Genomic DNA, 21,352 nt, shown 5'->3' with positions numbered 1-21,352 from the left:
GAATCCTTGCAAGTAGAGCTAAGAAGCTGCAAGGTGAAAAGGACCCTGATGGGAGCTATAGAAAGGCCCCCAAATGTATTCAGGATGTGGGGTACGAATTACAACAGGAGATAGAAAAGACGCGTAAAAAAGGCAATGTTACAATAGTCATGAGAGACATCAGTATGCAAGTAGATAGGGAAAATCAAGTTGGTGCTGCATTCCAAGGTAAGGAATAAGGTAGACAATGTCATTTTAACATAGAACATAGAACATAGAATAGTACAGCACAGTACAGGCCCTTTGGCCCACAATGTTGTGCCGACCCTCAAACCCTGCCTCCCATATAAGCCCCCACCTTAGATTCCTCCATATACCTGTCTAGTGGTCTCTTAAACTTCACTAGTGAATCTGCCTCCACCACTGACTCAGGCAGTGCATTCCACGCACCAACTACTCTGAGTAAAAAACCTTCCTCTAATATCCCCCTTGAACTTCCCACCCCTTACCTTAAAGCCATGTCCTCTTGTATTGAGCAGTGGTGCCCTGGGGAAAAGGTGCTGGCTATCCACTCTATCTATTCCTCTTATTATCTTGTACACCTCTATCATGTCTCCTCTCATTCTCCTTCTCTCCAAAGAGTAAAGCCCTAGCTCCCTTAATCTCTGATCATAATGCATACTTTCTAAACCAGGCAGCATCCTGGTAAATCTCCTCTGTACCCTTTCCAATGCTTCCACATCCTTCCTATAGTGAGGTGACCAGAACTGGACACAGTACTCCAAGTGTGGCCTAACCAGAGTTTTATAGAGCTGCATCATTACATCGTGACTTTTAAACTCTATCCCTCGACTTATGAAAGCTAACACCCCATAAGCTTTCTTAACTACCCTATTCCACCTGTGAGGCAACTTTCAGGAATCTGTGGACATGTACCCCCAGATCCCTCTGCTCCTCCACACTACCAAGTATCCTGCCATTTACTTTGTACTCTGCCTTGGAGTTTGTCCTTCCAAAGTGTACCACCTCACACTTCTCCGGGTTGAACTCCATCTGCCACTTCTCAGCCCACTTCTGCATCCTATCGATGTCTCTCTGCAACCTTTGACAATCCTCTACACTATCTACAACACCACCAACTTTTGTGTCATCTGCAAACTTGCCAACCCACCCTTCTACCCCCACATCCAGGTCGTTAATAAAAATCACGAAAAGTAGAGGTCCCAGAACAGATCCTTGTGGGACACCACTAGTCACAACCCTCCAATCTGAATGTACTCCCTCCACCATCACCCTCTGCCTTCTGCAGGCAAGCCAATTCTGAATCCACCTGGGCAAACTTCCCTGGATCCCATGCCTTCTAACTTTCTGAATAAGCCTACAGTTTAGAGCATTGGACTTTTGGAAAATGATGTTGGAGAGGTAATAATGGGAAACAAACTAGTAGTGGATGAACAGAGTAAGTCAGTCTTCACTGGGGAAGACACAAGCAACATACCAGAAATTCAAGAGTGTCAGGGGACAGAAGTGAGTGTAGACACTATTACTAAGGAAAAAGTACTTGGACAGCTGAAAGGTCTGAAGGTAGATAAGTCATCTGGACTCGATGTAGTACACCCCATCGTTCTGAAAGAGGTAACTGAAGAGATTGCAAAGGCTTAGTAGTGAACTTCCAAGAATCTCTAGATTCTGGAAGGGTTCTGGAGGACTGGAAAATCACAAATATCTCTCACTCTAAGAAGGAGGGTTTGCAAAACACATGAAATTATATGCCAGTTAGTCTAACTTCAGTTATTGACAATATGAGTCCTTTATTATGAATCAAGTTTCAGGGTACATGAAGGCACATGATAAAATAGGCTGCAGGCAGCATGCTTTCCTTAAGGGAGGATTTTGCCTGATAAATTTATAAGGAAATTCTTTGAGAAAATAACAGGCAGAATAGACAAAGCAGAGTCAGTGGATGGTGTTAACTCATATTTCAGAATCCCCTTGACAAGTTGCCACAAATAAGAATACTGAACAAGATAAGAACCGATAGTATTATAGGAAAGTATAGACAGACGTTTGGCTGGTGGGCAGAAGGCAGAGTCAGAATAAAGGGGGTGGTTTCTCTTTTACTGCTGGTGACTGCTGGTGACTACTGGTGTTTCACAGGGGTCAATGTTCAGTCAGCTGCTTTTCACATTATATGTTAATAATCTGGATGATAGGTTTGTGGCCGAGTTTGCAGATGATGCAAAGACAGGTGGAAGGGCAGATGGTGTTCAGGAAGCAGGGAGTCAGCAGAAGGAATTGAATGGACAGGTAGGAGAGAAGTGATGGTCATGAACTTCAGTAGAAGGCATAAAAGAATAGATTATTTTCTAAATGGGGAGCACATTCAGAAATCAGAGCTGCAAAGGGCTTGAAAGTCCTAGTATAGGATCCTTTCAAGGTTACCTTGCAGGTTGAATCAGTAGAGAGGAATGCAAATGTAATGTGAGTATTAATTTTACAAGGACTAGAATATAAATGCAGGGATGTAATGCTGAGGCCCTTATAAGGCATTTGTCAAACTACATTTGGGGCATTGTTAGCATTTCTTGGGCCTCATATCTAATAAGGGATGTGCTGGCTTTGGAGAGGGTCCAGATTAGGTTTATGAGAATGATCCCGAGAATGAAAGGGTTAATGTTTGAAGATTGTTTGGTGGCTCTGGGCCTGTACTCGTTGAATTTTAGAAGAACGCATTTTGAAACTGATTGAATACTGGATATTGAGTGTTAATGAAGGATCTCAGTCCAAAACATCGACTGTTTACTCTTTTCCTTAGATGCCCCCTGGCCTGCTGAAATCCTCTAGGATTTTGTGTGTGTTGCTCGTATATTGAAAGGCCTGGATATAGTGGATCTGGAGTGGATGTTTCAAATTATGGGAGCGTCTAGGACTAGAGGGCACAGCCTCGGAATAGAAGGATGTCCCTTTAGAACAGAGATGAGAAGGATTTTTTTTAGCCAGAGGGCGGTGAATCTGTGGAATTCATTGCCACAGACAGCTGTGGAGGCAAAGTCATTGGGTATATTTAAAGCGGAGGTTGATAGGTTGTCGATTAGTAGGAGCAACAAAAATTATGGGGAGAAGGCAGGAGAATGCGTTGAGAGGGAAAATAAATCAGCCATGATCGAATGGTGGAGCAGACTTGATGGGCCAAATTGCCTAATTCTGTTCCTATGCCTTATGGTCTTCTGGTTTAAACTTATTTTATATGTATTATGCAGTTGGTAAAGTGAATTAGTTGCTTTATATACTGTATCTAAAATGAAGAATAATAGAAATAGCTAAGCTCAGTTTTATAAAAAATTCATTTTCTATAAATATGTTCTATGGAATCAATTAAGATTAAGTCTTGCTAGCAATCATTTAGCCAATTAGATGTGCTCATACTTTTCAATTAAATGAATGAAAAGCTAGATTCAATTGGAATGTGAGTACTTGACCTAACCGTTGAATTCCTTTTCTTCACTAATATACTGTAGGTGCAAAATTTCTAATTCAATAATAGGCTGGCAAAGTGCCTAAATGTATATTTGTCTCTTTATGAATAATAAATTCCTGCATTACATTACTAAAAGGAGAATTTGCAAATGTTACAGTCTTCATTTTGAACCCATTGCACATAGTATCTCAAATTTGTACCATTTGAAAAGATCTTCCAGAAGTTGGACAAATATAATACTGCTTAAATGACTCACATTGCTCATAATAAATAGCTGCATCATGAGATTTATTTATTTCTTTATTTGCTAGTGACTCCCTTTAATCAATGGATAATTAACTCAGAATAATATTCCTCTAGCTAGCTATATTTTTGAGTAATTACAATCTCGTGTAGTTGTGTGAAATACAATATGGCCATAATACTTGTGTCTGTTTCTAATTCATGGGTTGATATTGAGTCATTTAGTAATGCCTCCCTGAAAAGTTCTAGTTATCACAAGCTACCTCCTGTTGATAGATAGCTCCTTGGAGCAGATGGTTCAAAGTTGCAGTCCATAAGTTATAATCTAACATAAGTTTACTAATGCTGAGAAGAATCATGGGAAAGTATATTTGATTTTATATATCATTCCGAAGTTATTTCCAATGTTTAATTGAAAAATACATATTGCCACAGAGAAGGAAAAGGAAGTCTTTTCCTCTGTCTTCTGGTAATACCAAGGTCATGAGAAATTGCCCTGGCCAGAAAACAGTCCAAAGCTGGACATTTCTTCAAGACAATTATTTCGGAGAAAAGCTTAGAGTTATTTAAGATTTATAATTGCTAATCTTATAAAATATCCTGAAACATCTAGTTCATAGTACATTTTTTATTAAGTTTAATAATAGAGTACAGAGACTTTATTTCCAAATTAAGACTGTGTGTGTTGTGGAGGCAAATCTGCAAGAGATGACATCCTGGACAATTGTCCCTGTCTTTCTAGATGGTAGTGCTTGTGGGTTTGGGAGTTACTATTGAAGAAACTTGGGAAGTTACAGCAGTACATTTTTGTATAAGACATACTTTAATGCTCCTCAGTGAAATCATGAGTGGTCATTAATTACCTCCCGAAACAACGCATGTGAATCCACTCCATGGGGAGAACAATTAAGGCAATCTCTTTAATTAAACTGAGATTAATAAAATACTGTCTGAATTCCACATACTGACATAAATTGGATGATTAGGCCAAGAATATCTTCAGCTATTGAACATAGAACATAGAACAGTATTACTCAGGAGCAGGTCATTCAGCACAGAAAGTTGTGCTGAACCAATTAAATTAGTAATTAAATGGCTTGTGCTTTGGAATCCTTTTATGTCCTGACAGAAGAATATAAAAAAAAGATGTCCATCAGTTAAACCTTCCTTCAAGAAAATACAGAATTCTTTTAACATTTGGTGAATTTATATTTCTGTACCTTTCACACCTGCAGACAGAATCCCAAGTAAGATATTTTTACCAACTTAATGGAGATCAGAGTTCTTTTCACATGCACTAACAGAATTTCAAGTGAAAAGAAAACCACCAAAATGCTAGAATTTGAAAAAAGAATTAAAATGGTGAAAATATACGTTTGTCATCAACTGTTGAGACTGATTAGTTTAATAACATTCAAAATATTACCCTTTAGCTCAACTTGTTCTGATCAGGGTTTTTTATAGTTGCTGAGAAGTTGCTGGAGATTTCTAGCATTTTCTACCACAGATGGGAAGAAAGCCTGCAATCTTAGAAACATAGAAAACCTACAGCACAATACAGGCCCTTCAGCCCACAAAGCTGTACTGAACATGTCCTTACCTTAGAAATTACCGTCTAATTCTCTAAGTTCCATGTACCTATTATCCAAAAGTCTCTTAAAAGACCCTATCGTTTTCACCTCCACCACCGTCTCCTGCAGCAGATTTCACGCACTCACCATCCTCTGCTTAAAAATACCCCTGACATCTCCACTGTACCTACTTCCAAGCACCTTAAAATTGTGTCCTCTCATGCTAGCCATCTCAGCCTTGGGAAAAAGCCTCTGACTATCCACACGATCAATGACTCTCATCACATCCTCTATCGCTCCAAGGAGAAAAGGCCGAGTTCACTCAACCTATTCTCATAAGGCATGCTCCCCAATCCAGGCAACATCTTTGTAAATCTCCTTTGCACCCTTTCTATGGTTTCCACATCCTCCTGTAGTAAGGCAACCAGAACTGAACACAGTACTCCAAGTGGGGTCTGACCAGCGTCCTATATAGCTGCAACATTACCTCTCGGCTCTTAAACTCAATCCCAAGATTGATAAAGGCCAATGCAGCGTATGCCTTCTTAACAACAGAGTCAACTTTGAGTGTCTTATGGACTCGGACCCCAAGATCCCTCTGATCCTCCACACTGCCAAGAGTCTTACCATTAATACTATATTCTGTCATCGTATTTGACCTACCAAAATGAACCATCTCACACTTGTCTGGGTTGAACTCCATCTGCCACTTCTCAGCCCAGTTTTGCATCCCATTGATGTCCCGCTGTAATCTCTGATAGCCCTCCACACTATCCACAACAACCCCCAACCTTTGTGTCATCAGCAGATTTACTAACCCATCTCTACACTTCCTCATCCAAGTCATTTATAAAAATTATGAAGAGTAAGGGTCCCAGAACAGATCCCTGAGGCACACCACTGTTCACCAACCTCCATGCAGAATATGACCCGTCTACAACTACTCTTCGCCTTCTGTGGATAAGCCAGTTCTGGATCCACAAAGCAATGTCCCCTTGGATCCCTTGCCTCCTTACTTTCTCAATAAGCTTTGCATGGGGTACCTTATCAAATGCCTTGCTGAAATCCATATACACTATATCTACTGCTCTATCTTCACCAATATGTTTAGTCACATCCTCGAAAAATGTAATCAGGTTCGCAAGGCATGACCTGCCTTTGACAAAGCCACGCTGACTATTCCTAATCATATTATGCCTCTCCAAATGTTCATAAATCCAGCCTCTCAGGATCTTCTCCATCAATTTACTAACCACTGAAGTAAGACTCACTGGTCTATAATTTCCTGGGCTATCCCTACTCCCTATCTTGAATAAGAAAACAAAATCCGCAACCCTCTAATCCTTCGGAACCTTTCCCATCCCCATTGATGATGCAAAGATCACTGCCAGAGGCTCAGCAATCTCCTCCCTCGCCTTCCACAGTAGCCTGGGGTATATCTCATCCGGTCCCAGTGACTTATCCAACTTGTTGCTTTCCAAAAGCTCCAGCACATCCTCTTCCTTAATATCTATATGCTCAAGCTTTTCAGACTGCTGTAAGTCATCCCGACAATCACCAAGATCCTTTCTGTAGTGAATACTGAAGCAAAGTATTCATTAAATACCTCTGCTACCTCCTCTGGTTCCATACACACTTTCCCACTGTCACACTGTCACACTTGATTGGTCCTATTCTCTCACATCTTATCCTCTTACTCTTCACATACTTGTAGAATGCCTTGGGGTTTTTCCTTAATGCTGTCTGCCAAGGCCTTCTCATGGCCCCTTCTGGCTCTCCTAATTTCATTCTTCAGCTCCTTCCTGCTAGCCTTACAATCTTCAAGGTTCCTATCATTACCTAGTTTTTTGAACCTTTCGTAAGCTCTTCTTTCCTTCTTAACTAGATTTACAACTGCCTTTGTACACCATGGTTCCTGTACCCTCTCATCCTTTCCCTGTCTCATTGGAACATACCTATGCAGAACTCCACGCAAATATCCCCTGAACATTTGCCACATTTCTTCCGTACGTTTCCCTGAAAACATCTGTTGCAATTTTATGCTTCCAAGTTCCTGTATGATAGCCTCATATTTCCCTTTCTTCCAATTAAATGCTTTCCTAACTTGTCTGTTTCTATCCCTGCCCAATGCTATGGTAAAGAAGATAGAATTGTGATCACTATCTCCAGATTGCTCTCCCACTGAGAGACCTAACACCTGACCAGATTCATTTCCCAATAACAGACCAAGCACAGCCTCTCCTCTTGCAGACTTATCTACATATTGTGTCAGAAAACCTTCCTGAACACACCTAACAAACTCCTCCCATCTAAACCCCTTGCTCTAGTGAGATGCCAATCAATATTTGGGAAATTAAAATCTCCCACCACAGACTTCCAGAACCTGTCTCCTTATCTGCTCCTCGATGTCCCTGTTACTATTGGGTGGTCTATAAAAAACACCCAGTAGAGTTATTGACCCCCTCCTGTTCCTAACTTCCACCCACAGAGACTCCATAGACAATCCCTCCATGACTTTCTCCTTTTCTGCAGCCGTGACACTATATTTGATCAACAGTGTCGCTCCCCGCCCCCCAACCTCTTTTACCTTCCTCCCTGTCCTTTCTGAAATATCAAAAGCTCGGCACTTGTATGAATTTGTCTAGGTCACATGTTTTATTTGAATGAAAAGTTGACGAGGGCAAAGCGGTGGATGTTGTCTATATGGACTTCAGTAAGGCCTTTGACAAGGTTCCACACAGAAGGTTAGTTAAGAAGGCTCAATCGTTAGGTATTAATATTGAAATAGTAAAATGGATTCAGCAGTGGCTGGATGAGAGATGCCAGAGAGTAGTGGTGGATAACTGTTTGTCAGACTGGAGGTCGGTGACTAATGGTGTGCCTCAGGGATCTGTACTGGGTCCAATGTTGTTTGTCATATACATTAATGATCTGGATGATGAGGTGGTAAATTGGATGAGTAAGTATGCAGATGATACTAAGATAGGTGGTGTTGTAGATAATGAAGTAGGTTTTCAAAGCTTGCAGAGAGACTTAGGCCAGTTAGAAGAGTGGGCTGAAAGATGGCAGATGGAGTTTAATGCTGATAAATGTGAGGTGCTACATTTTGATAGGACTAATCAAAATAGGACATACATGGTAAATGGTAGGGCATTGAAGAATGCAGTAGAACAGAGGGATCTAGGAATAATGGTGCATAGTCCCCTGAAGGTGGAATCTCATGTGGATAGGGTGGTGAAGAAAGCTTTTGGTATGCTGGCCTTTATAAATCAGAGCATTGAGTATAGGGGTTGGGATGTAATGTTGAATTTGTACAAGGCATTGGTGAGGCCAAATTTGGAGTATTGTGTACCGAATTATAGGAAAGATGTCAACAAAGTAAAGAGAGTACAGAGAACAGTTTTGTTCACCGAATTATAGGAAAGATGTCAACAAAATAAAGAGAGTACAGAGAAGATTTACTCGAATATTACCTGAGTTTCATCAGCTAAGTTACAGAGAAAGCTTGAAAAAGTTGGATCTTTATTCTTTGGAAAGTAGAAGGTTGAGGGGGAACTTGATAAGGGTATTTAAAATTATGAGGGGAATAGATAGAGTTGACGTGGATAGGCTTTTTCCACTGAGGGTGGGGGAGATTCAAACAAGAGGACATGAGTTGAGAGTTAAAGGGCAAAAGTTTAGGGGTAACATGGGGGGGATCTTCTTTACTCAGAGAGTGGTAGCTGTGTGGAACGAGCTTCCAGCAGAAGTGGTTGAGGCAGGTTCGATGTTGTCATTTAAAGTTAAATTGGACAGCTATATGGACAGGAAAGGAATGGAGAGTTATGGGCTGAGTGCAGGTCGGTGGGACTAGGTGAGGGTAAGAGTTTGGCATAGACTAAAAGAGCCAAGATGGCCTGTTTCCGTGCTGTAATTGTTATATGGTTAAATGGAACCTAGGTATTTGATAGGAAATGCAAATGAAGTATTGACCTTTATCCAGATTCAGGTTCATTTATTTATCACGGAGTGAAATGTGTTGTTTACGTTAACAATTAACAGACCAGAAAATATGCTGGGTCAGTCCACAAGTATCGCCACACACTTTGGCACCAACAAAGCATGCCTACAATACTCAGCAAAACAACACAGGACACAACAACCAACTAAACAACTACAGCAAAACAAGCTCCATTTTTCCCTCCCACCCACTCACCTATACACATACCTGTAGACAGTCCTCCAACCCCAGTAAACGCCGTCTTCAGCCTCCAGTGGACTCATGGACAATGGGCTTCGACTTCCCCAGTGAACTTGCAGAGACTTGTAGACCAAGGTTTCTGCAGACTTTTTAACTTTTGATTGATCTTTATGATTTGATCTTTGATACCTGCCCCAAGACATATAATAGAGTAAAAATTAATGGAAAGTTAGAGGATTGCAGAGCTTTTAAATACCAACTGAAGACAATTAAACAGTCATTAAGAAGGTAAAGATGGAATATGAAAGTAAGCTAGCCAATAATATTAAAGAGGATACCAAAAGTTTCTTCAGATGCATAAAGTGTAAAAGAGAAGTGAGGTGGATATTAGATTGCTGGAAAACGATGCTGGAGATGTAGTAATGGGATCAACAACATGACAGATGTACTGAAGAAGTATTTTGCATCGGTCACTGTGGAAGACATTAGCAATATGATGGAAGTTCCTGGTGTCAGGGGTCATCAAGTGTGTGAGGTTACCATAAATAGAGAGAAGATTCTTGTGAAACTGAAAGGTCTGAAGGTAGATAAGTCACCTGGTTCAGATGGTGTGCACCCCAGGGTTCTGAAGGAGGTGGCTGAAGAGATTGTAGAGGCATTAGTAATGATCTTTCAAGTATCACTAGATTCTGGAATGGTTCCGGAATACTGGAAAATTTCAAATGTCACTCCACTCTTCACGAAGGGAGAGAAGCAGAAGAAAGGAAATTATAGATCCATTATTCTGACCTCAGTCATTGGGAAGATGTTTGACGTCAATTGTTAAGGATGTGGTTTTGGGGTACTTGAACCCAAATGAATAAATAGAGCATTGTCAGCATGGTTTCTTCAAGGGAAAATCTTGCTTGACAAGTCTGTTGGAATTCTTTGAGGAAATAACAAGCAGGATAGACAAAGGAGAATGGGTAGATGTTGCGTAGTTGGATTTTCAGAAGGCCTTTGACAAGGTGCCACACGTGAGGCTGCTTAACAAGCTACGTGCCCATGGTATTACAGGAAAGATTCTAGCATGGATAAGGCAGTGGCTAATTGGCAAGAAGCAAAGAGTGGGAATAAATGGAGCCTTTTCTGACTGGCTGCTGGTGACTAGTGGTGTTCGCAGGGGTCTGTTTTTATATTTTATGTCGATGATTCGGACAATGGGATTGATGACTTTGTAGCAATGTGTGAATAGGATATGAAGATAGCTGGAGGGGCAGGTAGTTTTGAGGAAATAGAGAGGCTACAGAAGGACTTAGACAGATTAACATAATGGGCAAAGAAATGGCAGATGGAATACAGTGCCACGAAGTGTATGATCCTGCACTTTGGGAGAAGAAATTAAAGGGTTACTATTTTCTAAATGGAGAGAAAATACTGAAATCTGACAAACAAAGGGATTTGGAAGTCCTTGTGCAGGATTCCCTAAAGGTTAATTTGCAGGTTGTGTCTGTGGTGAGGAAGGCAACTGCAATGTTAGCATTCATTTCAAGAAGGATAGAATATAAAAGCAAGGATGTAATGTTGACACTTTATAAAGCAGTGGTGAAGCCTGTTTTGGGTCCCTAATCTTAGAATGGATATGCTGAAACTGAACAGGGTTCAAAGGAGGTTCACAAAAATGATTCCAGGATTAAGCGGCTTGTCATATGAAGAGTATTTGATGGCTCTGAGCCTGTATTCACTGGAATTCAGATGAACGAGTGGTGACCTAATTGAAACCTATCAAAAGTGAAGAAGTGGCTGTGAAGAAGGACTTATGGTGAGAGAGTCTAAGACCAAAGGACACAGCCTCAGAGTAGAGGGGTGTCCTTTTAGGAGGAATTTCTTTAGCCAGAGAGTAGTGAATCTGTAGAATTCATTGTCACAGGCAGCTGTGGAGGGCAAATTTTTATGTATATTTAAGGCAAAAGTTGATAGATTCTTGATTGGTCAGGACATGAAGGGATACAGAAGGAAGGCAGGAAGGGGGCTGCTCAGAGGTAAAATGGATCACCATTATGAAATGGCAGAGCAAACTCGATGGAGCATGTGGTCTAATTCTGCTCTTATATCTTATGGACTTATGGATTTGCTTATGACAATGATTTAGAACCCCAGATGAGGACACCAAATACTAAGCCTCAAACTTCAGTCTCGTCGACTTGCATAATTGAGGGGGGGGGGGGGTGTCACCATTTCTCATGTCTCCTGCATGCACAGAATGACCAACGCTGATGACTCGCTGCCCTGGGGAAGCCACCAAACTTCACCTTCACTGGTCTGCCGGCCTAACATCGGACCACATTCATCCCATGTCCATGTCGCTGGCTTTAGACGTGGAGCGAAGGACTAGACACCACCCTGACTTCTAATTCCCCATATCCCTGTCGTTATACACTAACCTGATCCTAATGCCACTCTCTGTATTCAAAACCATCTGTCCAAAACTCAAAAAAACAACTGTCAATGATAAGTACATCCCTTATATCTTTTACTAATCTTGTCCAAATCAATTTCATAATGGACCTTGAGATATGATATAAATTACTTTTATTATAACTGTCCAGGATCTTATTTAATATTGGACCAAAGCTGGAAGATCTATCACTACCCATTACATGATCTGCAGTTTCACTGACTTCAGCTGTTTGTGGTATTGATCAGGCATAGGAATGCTCTAGAATCCACTCCAACTTAAATTCTTAGATGTGTTGGGATACAGTCGTTAATTGACAGTGAAGGGACCAGCATTTGTATATTTCATTCAACTTTGTGTGCTTGCCATAAAAAAATCATAAGCCTTAAATCACAATGCAGTGAAACAATTTGCATACAGGAAAATAGTTGTTTTCTTTTTTATATTCCTTATAACTGAGAAATCCAAGTCAATATGAAACTACGGCAGTGGCTTGTGCGATTAAGCTGAGCACTCAGCCTACTTACAAACACAGGTGGCGTCTTCACCCTCCATTACAAATTATGGAAAGTTTTCACTAGGAAAATTTTAACCCGACTGAAGGCAGCACCATTGAACTGCTATTGAAGCTGAAATGCTGCCCAAGCTATCAATTTAATATTTAGGAGGGATCATTAGGAAGCATTATTACAAAAGGAAGCTGAAGATTGAAAAATGTTTCATTTCTAGATGTATAAGAATTGACAGCAATAAAATACAAATTATTAATAAGCACTTGTCAAGAACTGTTATTCTGTACTTGCAAACAGACCAGCCAAATGTTAAGAATTTGATTACTGTTATAGAAAGGTGACTTAATGTATTTGAATTCTCTGTAAGGCCAATATTTCACTTGGGATATGAGCAAAGGAATAACACATCCAAAATGGAAAGTCAAAGACGATTAGCTTATTTATTGGCAAGGAGCAGGCCCATCATACATTTTCTAAGCCACAGAATGGAAAGGATGATGGGGAAGAAATTGTTGGTAAACATTTTCCTAATGGAAAAAATAATAACTTGTTGTAACTAGCTGAAACATATTGCTAATTTCAATCCATTCAATTCAAGTTTAATTGTCATTCAGCTATACATGAATACCTATGAACACAGCCAAATGATTCAGGGTTACTCTGGGGCCAGGGTGTAAAACACAGTACCAATAGTCACTCACAGCACAAAGTACACATAGCACATACAAGATACCAAGCACATGTACGATATCAATAAAATACAGCCACACAAAAAAAAGTCCAGATGCTGAGTTCATGAATGCCACAGATCTGTAGATGACCACAATACAGTTTATCTTCTGCTAAGTGAACACTGAGGGATAGCAGTGACTCCAGCCTAGACACACACCACACTGCCCCCGGTGGAGTGCACCGGCTATGACACCTCTCTCCTGGTGGCTGTAATCAGCAACATCCTGTGGCTTGAGGCCCCGAGTTCATGAATGCTGCAGAAATTTCCAGTCATCTGCAATACAACTTGACTTGTGCTAAGTGAATACTGGCGGTGGTGGGGGGGGGGGGCTGCATCGACTGCAGCCTGGACACCATGCCAGACAGCCCCTGGTAAAGTACACTGGCTTCAATTCCTCTCTCCTGGCAGCTGTAAACAGGCGACACCACAGCTTGAGGCCAAGTCCTTGCTACGACCGAGGCCATGCAGCTCCCCTGGCATCTGCCCCTGCTGTCCACCAATAAATCAGTGAATCGGACTTGCAGCATTCCACAGTAACCATGTCCAAAAGGATCTTGCAATCACATGAAAAGCGACTAAGATGGTCAGTCACTATTAGACTGCACACCTCCTTTGTGCACCAACCTCTCCGAAGCCTCTCTGATGTAAACAGCAGCATAACCTGCACCGTCCAGCTCCTTCAATTTCTCCACCAACAATCAACTCCGTGATGGCGTAGACCTACAGCACTTTGAGATCTTAATGTCCAGCAGGGTCTGGCGATGATAAGAAACACATTTTAAAAGGACAGTAGCACCCTTTGTTGACCCTGTAGAAATTTGTAAGAGAATTGCTGACAAGGTCCACTTTGTAGTTCTGACCTCTGTATCAGTGCATTTCTGAAGCATCTAAATCCCATCCCTAATTTTCTGTTGGCCTCAACACTGAGTCTGGGCTGTTGGTCAAGTGAGTTGAGCTCAGGAATCTGATGGAAATCGCATATGGCCATCAACTTAATGCCAACCATGTTTAAATCAGATTAATATATATTGAAATATATTTATTACTTTATTTTCTAGACCTTATTTCTAAAAATATTTAAATACTTAATAGCTCTTACTATTAGAGACAGAAAGATTGGGAAGGTATTTGACAGGAGCAAGTTGTCAAATTACCACTCAGGCAATCTGGTGTTGGGGGCTGATCACCATGAGTATATTGGACAATATTGTGGGAAGAATATAACTGTAAAGATTTGAACTCAATTTGACTTGCAGACCAGAAGAGGTTAGTATAAGTATTAGAGTGATAAAGAATAAGATATAGGCTGGGTCAAGTACAAACCGTGCTCTCAAAGCATGGATAAAATTTCTTGATACATTGCCAAAATCTGCTTCTCCACTTTGAGCAGTGGAGATTCCCAGAGACAGCAGGGATATTGTGTTTCTTCAAGGAAAGTTGAAGCATAGATTTGGAGAAAGTTATAATGAAGAAAATGTCTATTTCTGTTTTGCAAAAGTGCATGGAGTCTTCTCTCATTGAGTTTGCAGGAAGTAACAGGTCACAGTGAGTACAAAGAATACAGGTTGCTTGATGAACCCTTAAGAAGGATGGTTTTATGTCAAACTTGGCTGTTCTGTAGGTAAATAACAACCGCTATTTTCAAACTAATGAGGTGAAAAATCTTGCTGTAGAGTATTTTGATGCTTCACACTAATGTTGCCATGAATTATTGAAGTTGTACGTGAGTCTTCTGATGGTAAATCAAGAGTTAACTTTTCTAATGGACACTCAGAGATATGGAAATAAGTACAATTTTGTCCCGCTGTGGCGAGAGCTTATTTTCATCTGCACTGCTGTGCAAAGATATTCTAAGCCATGCTGTTCCTCACCAGCCTATAAAGCTAAATTATCCAAACATTTAAGCCTCTAAAACATTTCTTTCCTCAGGTGACTACATGGGATTGGACAAAAGCTGTGAGGAGTTACACAGTTTATGAAATAATGTGCAAAATCCTTAAGGTATGAATGAGCAAGTGGATTCTATTAGTGTCTGCAGAACTATACTGAAATGTTTTGTTTGGACTACAACCAACCATTTTTCTGAACCCTACAGATAAGAAAGGTGTAAGTTTCAGTATGTTGTCACTGAGGAAATGCCGTGGTTCTTTGAAGCTTTTCCAGTTTATTTGATAAGCTAAAATATTTCAAAAGATATATTGATTATTCAGTGTTACTTTCTGAACTATTTACATTAGGAATATTAATTGATAAGATGGCTTATTATTGTCGCATGTACAGTGAAAAATTACGCCATCCATAAACATCATTTGATTACAACAGTGCATTGAGGTAAAAGCAATAACAATGCACAATAAAGTGTTACGGTTACAGAGGAAGTGCAGTGCTGGCAGACAATAAGATGCAAAGCCTCAGCAAGGTAGACTGTGAGGTTCAGAGTCCTCCTTATTGCAGTAGGGTGACTATTTAACTGTCGTATAAGAATACGATGGAAACTGTCCTTGCACCTGGTGATGCATGCTTTCAGGCTGATGGAAGGTGAGGTGAAAAGGACATGTTCAGGGCAGATTGGGTCTTTGACTATGTGGGCTGCTTAACCAAGGCAGCAAGATATGTAGACAGGGTCCATGAAGGGAGGTGGGTTTCCGTGATGTACCGAGCTGTGTCCGCTGTAGGGTAATGTAATGGGTGACAGGTGACACATGCTGTGCATAATAGAAATTGTTCTACATAATTCACAAACTGTCATTGAGCTGTGTTCACTTTAAGCAATGGTGTCTGACATAATGACGTCAGTGTATGGCAACTGCTTTAGGTTTGTTCACAATGGAAGGGCTGTGGCTTTTGTTAAGCACATAAAACGACTCCTGCATCTTTTATTCACAAAATCCTGCACTGGTGACTCTGATACTCTCAGACAATTCCAGAGTTACTCAACAACATGTCGACCAATGCAGTCGCTTTGATGCCACTGGAGGTTTGGGAGCAGGTGTGTGGTCGGCACAGGTGAAAGCTCAGTTCATGCTGTGAGAAATCACCACAGACAATACCTAATTTTACTACATCATAGCAACATTGTTCCACTGCAGCTAGAGTTGTGAGTCTATCAGAAGTCTTGACCGCACATGCTCAATATGAGTGCATTAAACAGTTGCTCTCCTTGGCCAAGCTGAATGATGCAAGGCCTTCAGAAGTGAAGGACTACATTCTATCTCTCCTGGGCAATCAGCATCCTTGTTTTATTCTTAAAGAACTCTCTATGCTACAAATGCCTGATCAAGTTCACACAGCCCTCACTAATACACCCATATAGGGAGCTTGCTAAAATGGTCAATAGTCTACACTCAGCCAGGCAGAAGGGTATCGTTCCTCCAGCTTTCCATGTCTCAGTAATCCTGTCAGCAGAGCCTCCAGCAGGCTCACGGCCACCACTCCGAAGCAGACCACAGTGGGTCTATGCTTTCACCCAGCATGAACACCAAGAAGTGCTGACCACAATGCAGCTTTGACAGTGCCATCAGGTTGGGGCATTGGAGCTCTGTGAATACCATGAGTTCCAGCTGCCATGGTCGTCTATTGTTCATTACAGACACCATTTTGGGGTGACACTTTCTGTATGATACAGGCTCTCAAGTGAGTGTGCTGCCAGCAAAGAGCAAAAAACCATCTCTGGAGGCTGCCGACCGTAGCAGGATCTGAACTCATGGGACACGACACATACGTCTTACTTCAGTGGATAACGCTACACATGGTGCTTGGTTTGGCTAAAGTTGCTGGACCTCTGCTTGGTGCAGATTTCCTGTGCACCAAAGGTCTGTTGAGTAGATCTTCAGAACTGCCGACTTGAGGACACAAAGGACTTTGCTGCTCCCAGTAAATTGCCCACGACAACTCTGTCTAGCAGATGCACCACCAGATGTGGATTCACTCCCCTGCTGGGTGAATTCCCAAACCTCACCAAGCCCACGTATTCCACTACAGTCACAAAGATAGGGTCAAGCACCACATTTCCACAACTGGCTCACCAGTCTATGCCCATGTGCATGGATTGGACACAGAAAAGTTGACAGCGCAAAAGTTGAGTTTGCTAACATGGGAATGCTTGGCATTGTATGCAGGTCAAATAGCCCTTAGGTTTCACCCCTCCACCTGATCCATAAGACCGATAGTGGTTGCTGTCCATGCACGATTACACCTTAACAACGCCATCACTCCTGATCCCACATATTCAAGACTTTTCAGCATGTTTATCCAGAAATATATATTTTTTCTAAAGTGTACTTAGTCAGAGGCTACCATCGGGTGCCTGTATGCTCAGAATTGCTACTCTAACCACTTTTGGCTTATTTGGATTTCTGCACATGCTGTTTGGGCTGAAAAATGCAGCACAGACTTTTCAGAGACTAATGGACTCTGCGTTAAAAGATTTTCTTTCTGTTTACCTGAACGACATACTTGTCACCATTGCATCCAAAGCCAAACGCTTCTCACATCTCTACATGCTTTTCAATTGCTTAAGTTAATGTGTGCTGATTATTAACCCTGCTAAATGCCAGTTCAGATTGCGTACTGTTGACTTAGTGGCCAACACATACATCTCCACAGAAGTGATCAGTCCCCCTTGTTGTCACTATTATGAACTTTCCACTGACCTGCACTACCAAAACACTGTATGAGTTTTTAGATATGGTGAATTTCTATCTCTGTTTCATTCATTCTATGAGCTGCTGAACTGTATTTCCCCTTGTATAGTACCCTTAATGACAGTGCCCCTAATCTCATGCTTGAATGGTTAGCAGGCATGACCAGAGCATTTGATGACACCAGGCCAGCTCTCTTTAATCTGACCTTTCAGGGCGCACCCACTCCTCAATGCACCTATAGCCATCACAATTAACACCTCAGACTCTGCTGTGGGGGGCTGTGCATAAATGGTTGGTTGGAGGCATGTAGCAGCCACTTGCCTTCTTCAACAGGCAGCTCCACCCTCCCAAATGGAATAAAGCACATTTGACCACAAGCTTCCCAATCTCTATTTGGCCAATCGTCATTTTCATTTTCTACTAGAGGGGTCGGCATTTCAAGCATTTATTTACAAACCCCTTGTGCATGTGACAGCCACAAGTTCAGACCCTTGGCCTACACAGCAGAAATGCTACTTGTTCTGTTTGTTCTCAATTAAGACAAACTTAGTGTGGGTGAATGCTAATACATTTTATTCTGAACACTGTTCAACACCGAGCATGTGCAACCGCTTATCAATGTAATTTCTGGTTCCAGGTGAGCCACCCGCATTGCCCACTGCAAACTGAAATTCTTTATTATTTACACACATAATAACACATCTTACCCCTTTAAAGAAATAAACAAATATGAAACTATGTCCTCATAAACTTGCAATGAAAAATAATCCTTTCCAATAAAGATTTCCACTTTAACTTTAACTGTAATGAGCAAATACAGCTCCTATTCACTCTACAATTTTCAATCAGTCTCTGAAGTGGTTTAACATTCAGTTTTTGGTCTGCTAGTTGTTTCCACTGGTGTATTGTTTGCATATGGTCGTTAATATTAGTATCTTTCCGAGAATACTGATCAACATGTTCATTTCTTTCACATCCTTCTGCCAAGATCCTATCTGTTCATCTCTATTTTTGTTCTTGCCGTGTGAATATAATTCACTCCATTTGCCCCATAATAGAGCCCTGGACTGCATCCATGTCATTAGTGAGTCATTGCAAGAGTTCTAACTGATTTTCTCTGAATTTAAAGACCTCCCTCTGTTGACTAGATAGCAATTCCTCCTGTTGTTTTGTATTGAATTGTTGTTATTCTGACCTTCAGTCTGTGTGGTCTCCCCATTTTTCTTTACCTTGGTACTGTGTGGTCTCCTCTTCTGCATTCTTATTGTTCCTCTTTAGCCTCGGAGAGAATCATGGAGATATTTTTGATTTCCAGTCTTTAACTGGAAGTTGATGAAAAGACAGATTTTGAACCAAAGCTGCATGATGTGGAAGCAAGATGGTCAATTTCTTTATCCTGATCGCTCTGTCCAGCACCGGCATTCCGGCTGTCATGCTTGTATAGCTTGTACAGATGTCTATGGAAGGTGAAACTTTTATTTTTCTCTTGCATAATCCTTCCAGAGCTGCTGCTACGAGTTTCTTGAGTTACATCAAGTAAGCATCTCAGTCCCTCAAAGACATCTGTGTCCCCTTCCATGACTGTAGTATGATCATCTTTGGTCTGTGAAGCCAGTACAGAAACTCTTTTCACCAGGATGAGCTTTTTGCATACACTCAGACCTACTATTGGCTGTACTTTCTTTTCTACAATCAGTAGCTGTGCCTTTAGGTCCTGCTGCTTGTGCTTGACATTCACTATTCAGCTTCCTTTTACTGGAATATTCTCTTCAGTCATTTCTAATTTCACTGGGTAAATCATCCATGGGTAACAGGTTTACCTGGGCTCCGGTGTCAAGCTTGAATGGAATTACTGTTTTATTCACAGTCACTGGAAGGATCCATTTTGTTTTACCAGCACCAGTGGTCTGCAGAGAATCGACAAAGATTTCCTTCATTTCCTCGGCAGCTGTGTGCACCTTTCTCTTGGTAGCCCCAGCTTTGCAGCACTTCGCAAAATGATTCTTCTTTCCATAATTATTGCAGGACTTTCCATAACCAGGACATGTCTTTGGGATGTGCTTACCTCCACATCTGCTGTTTGCGCCTACCTCTTAGCTTTGCTATTGCTTTGGGAAATGCCTTGTGCTCTGCCCCTCTACTTTCACACCAGGCAATGTTCTTTCTGCCCTGTGGATCTCCTCAGCTTGTGCTCATGTGGTCTCTGCTGCCCTTTCACATGTTCACAGCCCTTTCCAGCATCAAATCTTTTTCATGGGGTAATCTTTCTCTGGGATTATCTGGTTTTACAAACTATTTTGTCTCTGACTAGTGAGTCTCTCAAATCTACAAACTAACACCACTCTGTGTGTAAATCAAATATTGATTAAAATAACACTACGTTTCTGGTCACAGGAAAAATAGTTTATAACTCTCAAATGTGGCATTTTTACTTGGGACAAATTACTCCTCAAATTTTCTCATCAGAGTGTCCAATATAAAGGATGTTTCATCAATTTCTGTTATAGATTTCCAAAGCATCCTCACCAATTACATGTAGAAAAATAAACGCTTTCAATTTTTCAACAGCCGCCCCACTCCACTGGCTGCTAAATGCATATTGAATCACTGTTATCAGTTATCAGCTATGCCAGTAAACTGTGTTGGTGCAGGAAGACTTACGTTATCCATTACATGAAATTTTGGCTTCTCACCAGAATTTTTCTTGGTGAATTTGAGGAAACTTCTGGAACTCATCATGCTCTCTGCCCAGCAACGTCTCTGTGTTAGACTTTCTTACACTCGCAGTGTTCATTTACAGTAAGTGTTCAGTCCTCACATCGATTTCTGACACAATATTATGTTTGTTCTCAATAAAGACAAACTTAACACATTTTATTCTGAACACCGTTCAACACTGTTCACTAAAGTCACTTCTGGTTCCAGGTGAACGGCCTGCATTGCCCACCGGGAAATGAAGTTCTTTACAAAGTACACATATAATAATAATAATAATAATAATAATAATAATACACCACTTGGTCTACATTTCGGAATTCACAACCGTCGTACAGCACATCACAGTGAAAAATTATTTTGTGGGTGATTCCATCTCATGGCCTACTGTCAACATGTCACTACCTCCAGTTGAACACTGCCTTTTTGTGTGTTGCCCCCTCCCCCTCCTGCTCTACTCCGGCCCGTGTTGCTGCCACCTGTATCTCATTGTGCTCCACCTATCATCTGCCTCTCTGTTTATTGCTCAGTGTATTTCAGTCCTGTGTTTTCACCTGTTTGTTGCCAGATTCTGCCAGTGAGTTTTCCTGAGCCTTTCCAGCATTTGTATCTGAACTCTGTCTATCTGAATATTGACTCTGTCTGTTTCCCGATTCTGGTTTTTGGGTTTCTCTGGATGTTTTGATCTCTGCCTGAACTTTGACGCTGACTTTGTTTGCACCTCGGGGTTTGCTGCTCAATTAGTATCAGTGTGTGCACAGTACTGCATCTGCGATTGGATCCCTGCTCCAGCGCCCTGACATAACATCATACCCAGCGCGGTTGATTCAGCCGGCTTCACTGATGTCAATTTCGGGAACA

The 21,352-nt window shown here is 41.2% G+C and overlaps 1 protein-coding gene across 7 annotated transcripts in view; it reads left to right on the top strand.

Annotated features, from left to right (window-relative positions):
• The window catches only part of sntg1 (syntrophin, gamma 1), a 533,050-nt gene that overhangs the window by 474,706 nt on the left and 36,992 nt on the right, over window positions 1-21,352 (top strand). For all 7 annotated transcript variants that reach the window (XM_072255011.1, XM_072255020.1, XM_072255026.1 and 4 more), the window contains one exon: window positions 15,063-15,134. In XM_072255011.1, coding sequence (XP_072111112.1) covers window positions 15,063-15,134 — 72 coding nt within the window. The remainder of the gene's footprint in view (window positions 1-15,062; window positions 15,135-21,352) is intronic.

The sequence above is a fragment of the Mobula birostris genome, chromosome 1, assembly GCF_030028105.1.
Source record: "Mobula birostris isolate sMobBir1 chromosome 1, sMobBir1.hap1, whole genome shotgun sequence".
Taxonomy (NCBI): Eukaryota; Metazoa; Chordata; class Chondrichthyes; order Myliobatiformes; family Myliobatidae; genus Mobula; species Mobula birostris.
Note: the sequence above shows the minus strand (reverse complement) of the source record. Positions and strands in the feature narration are given on the sequence as shown.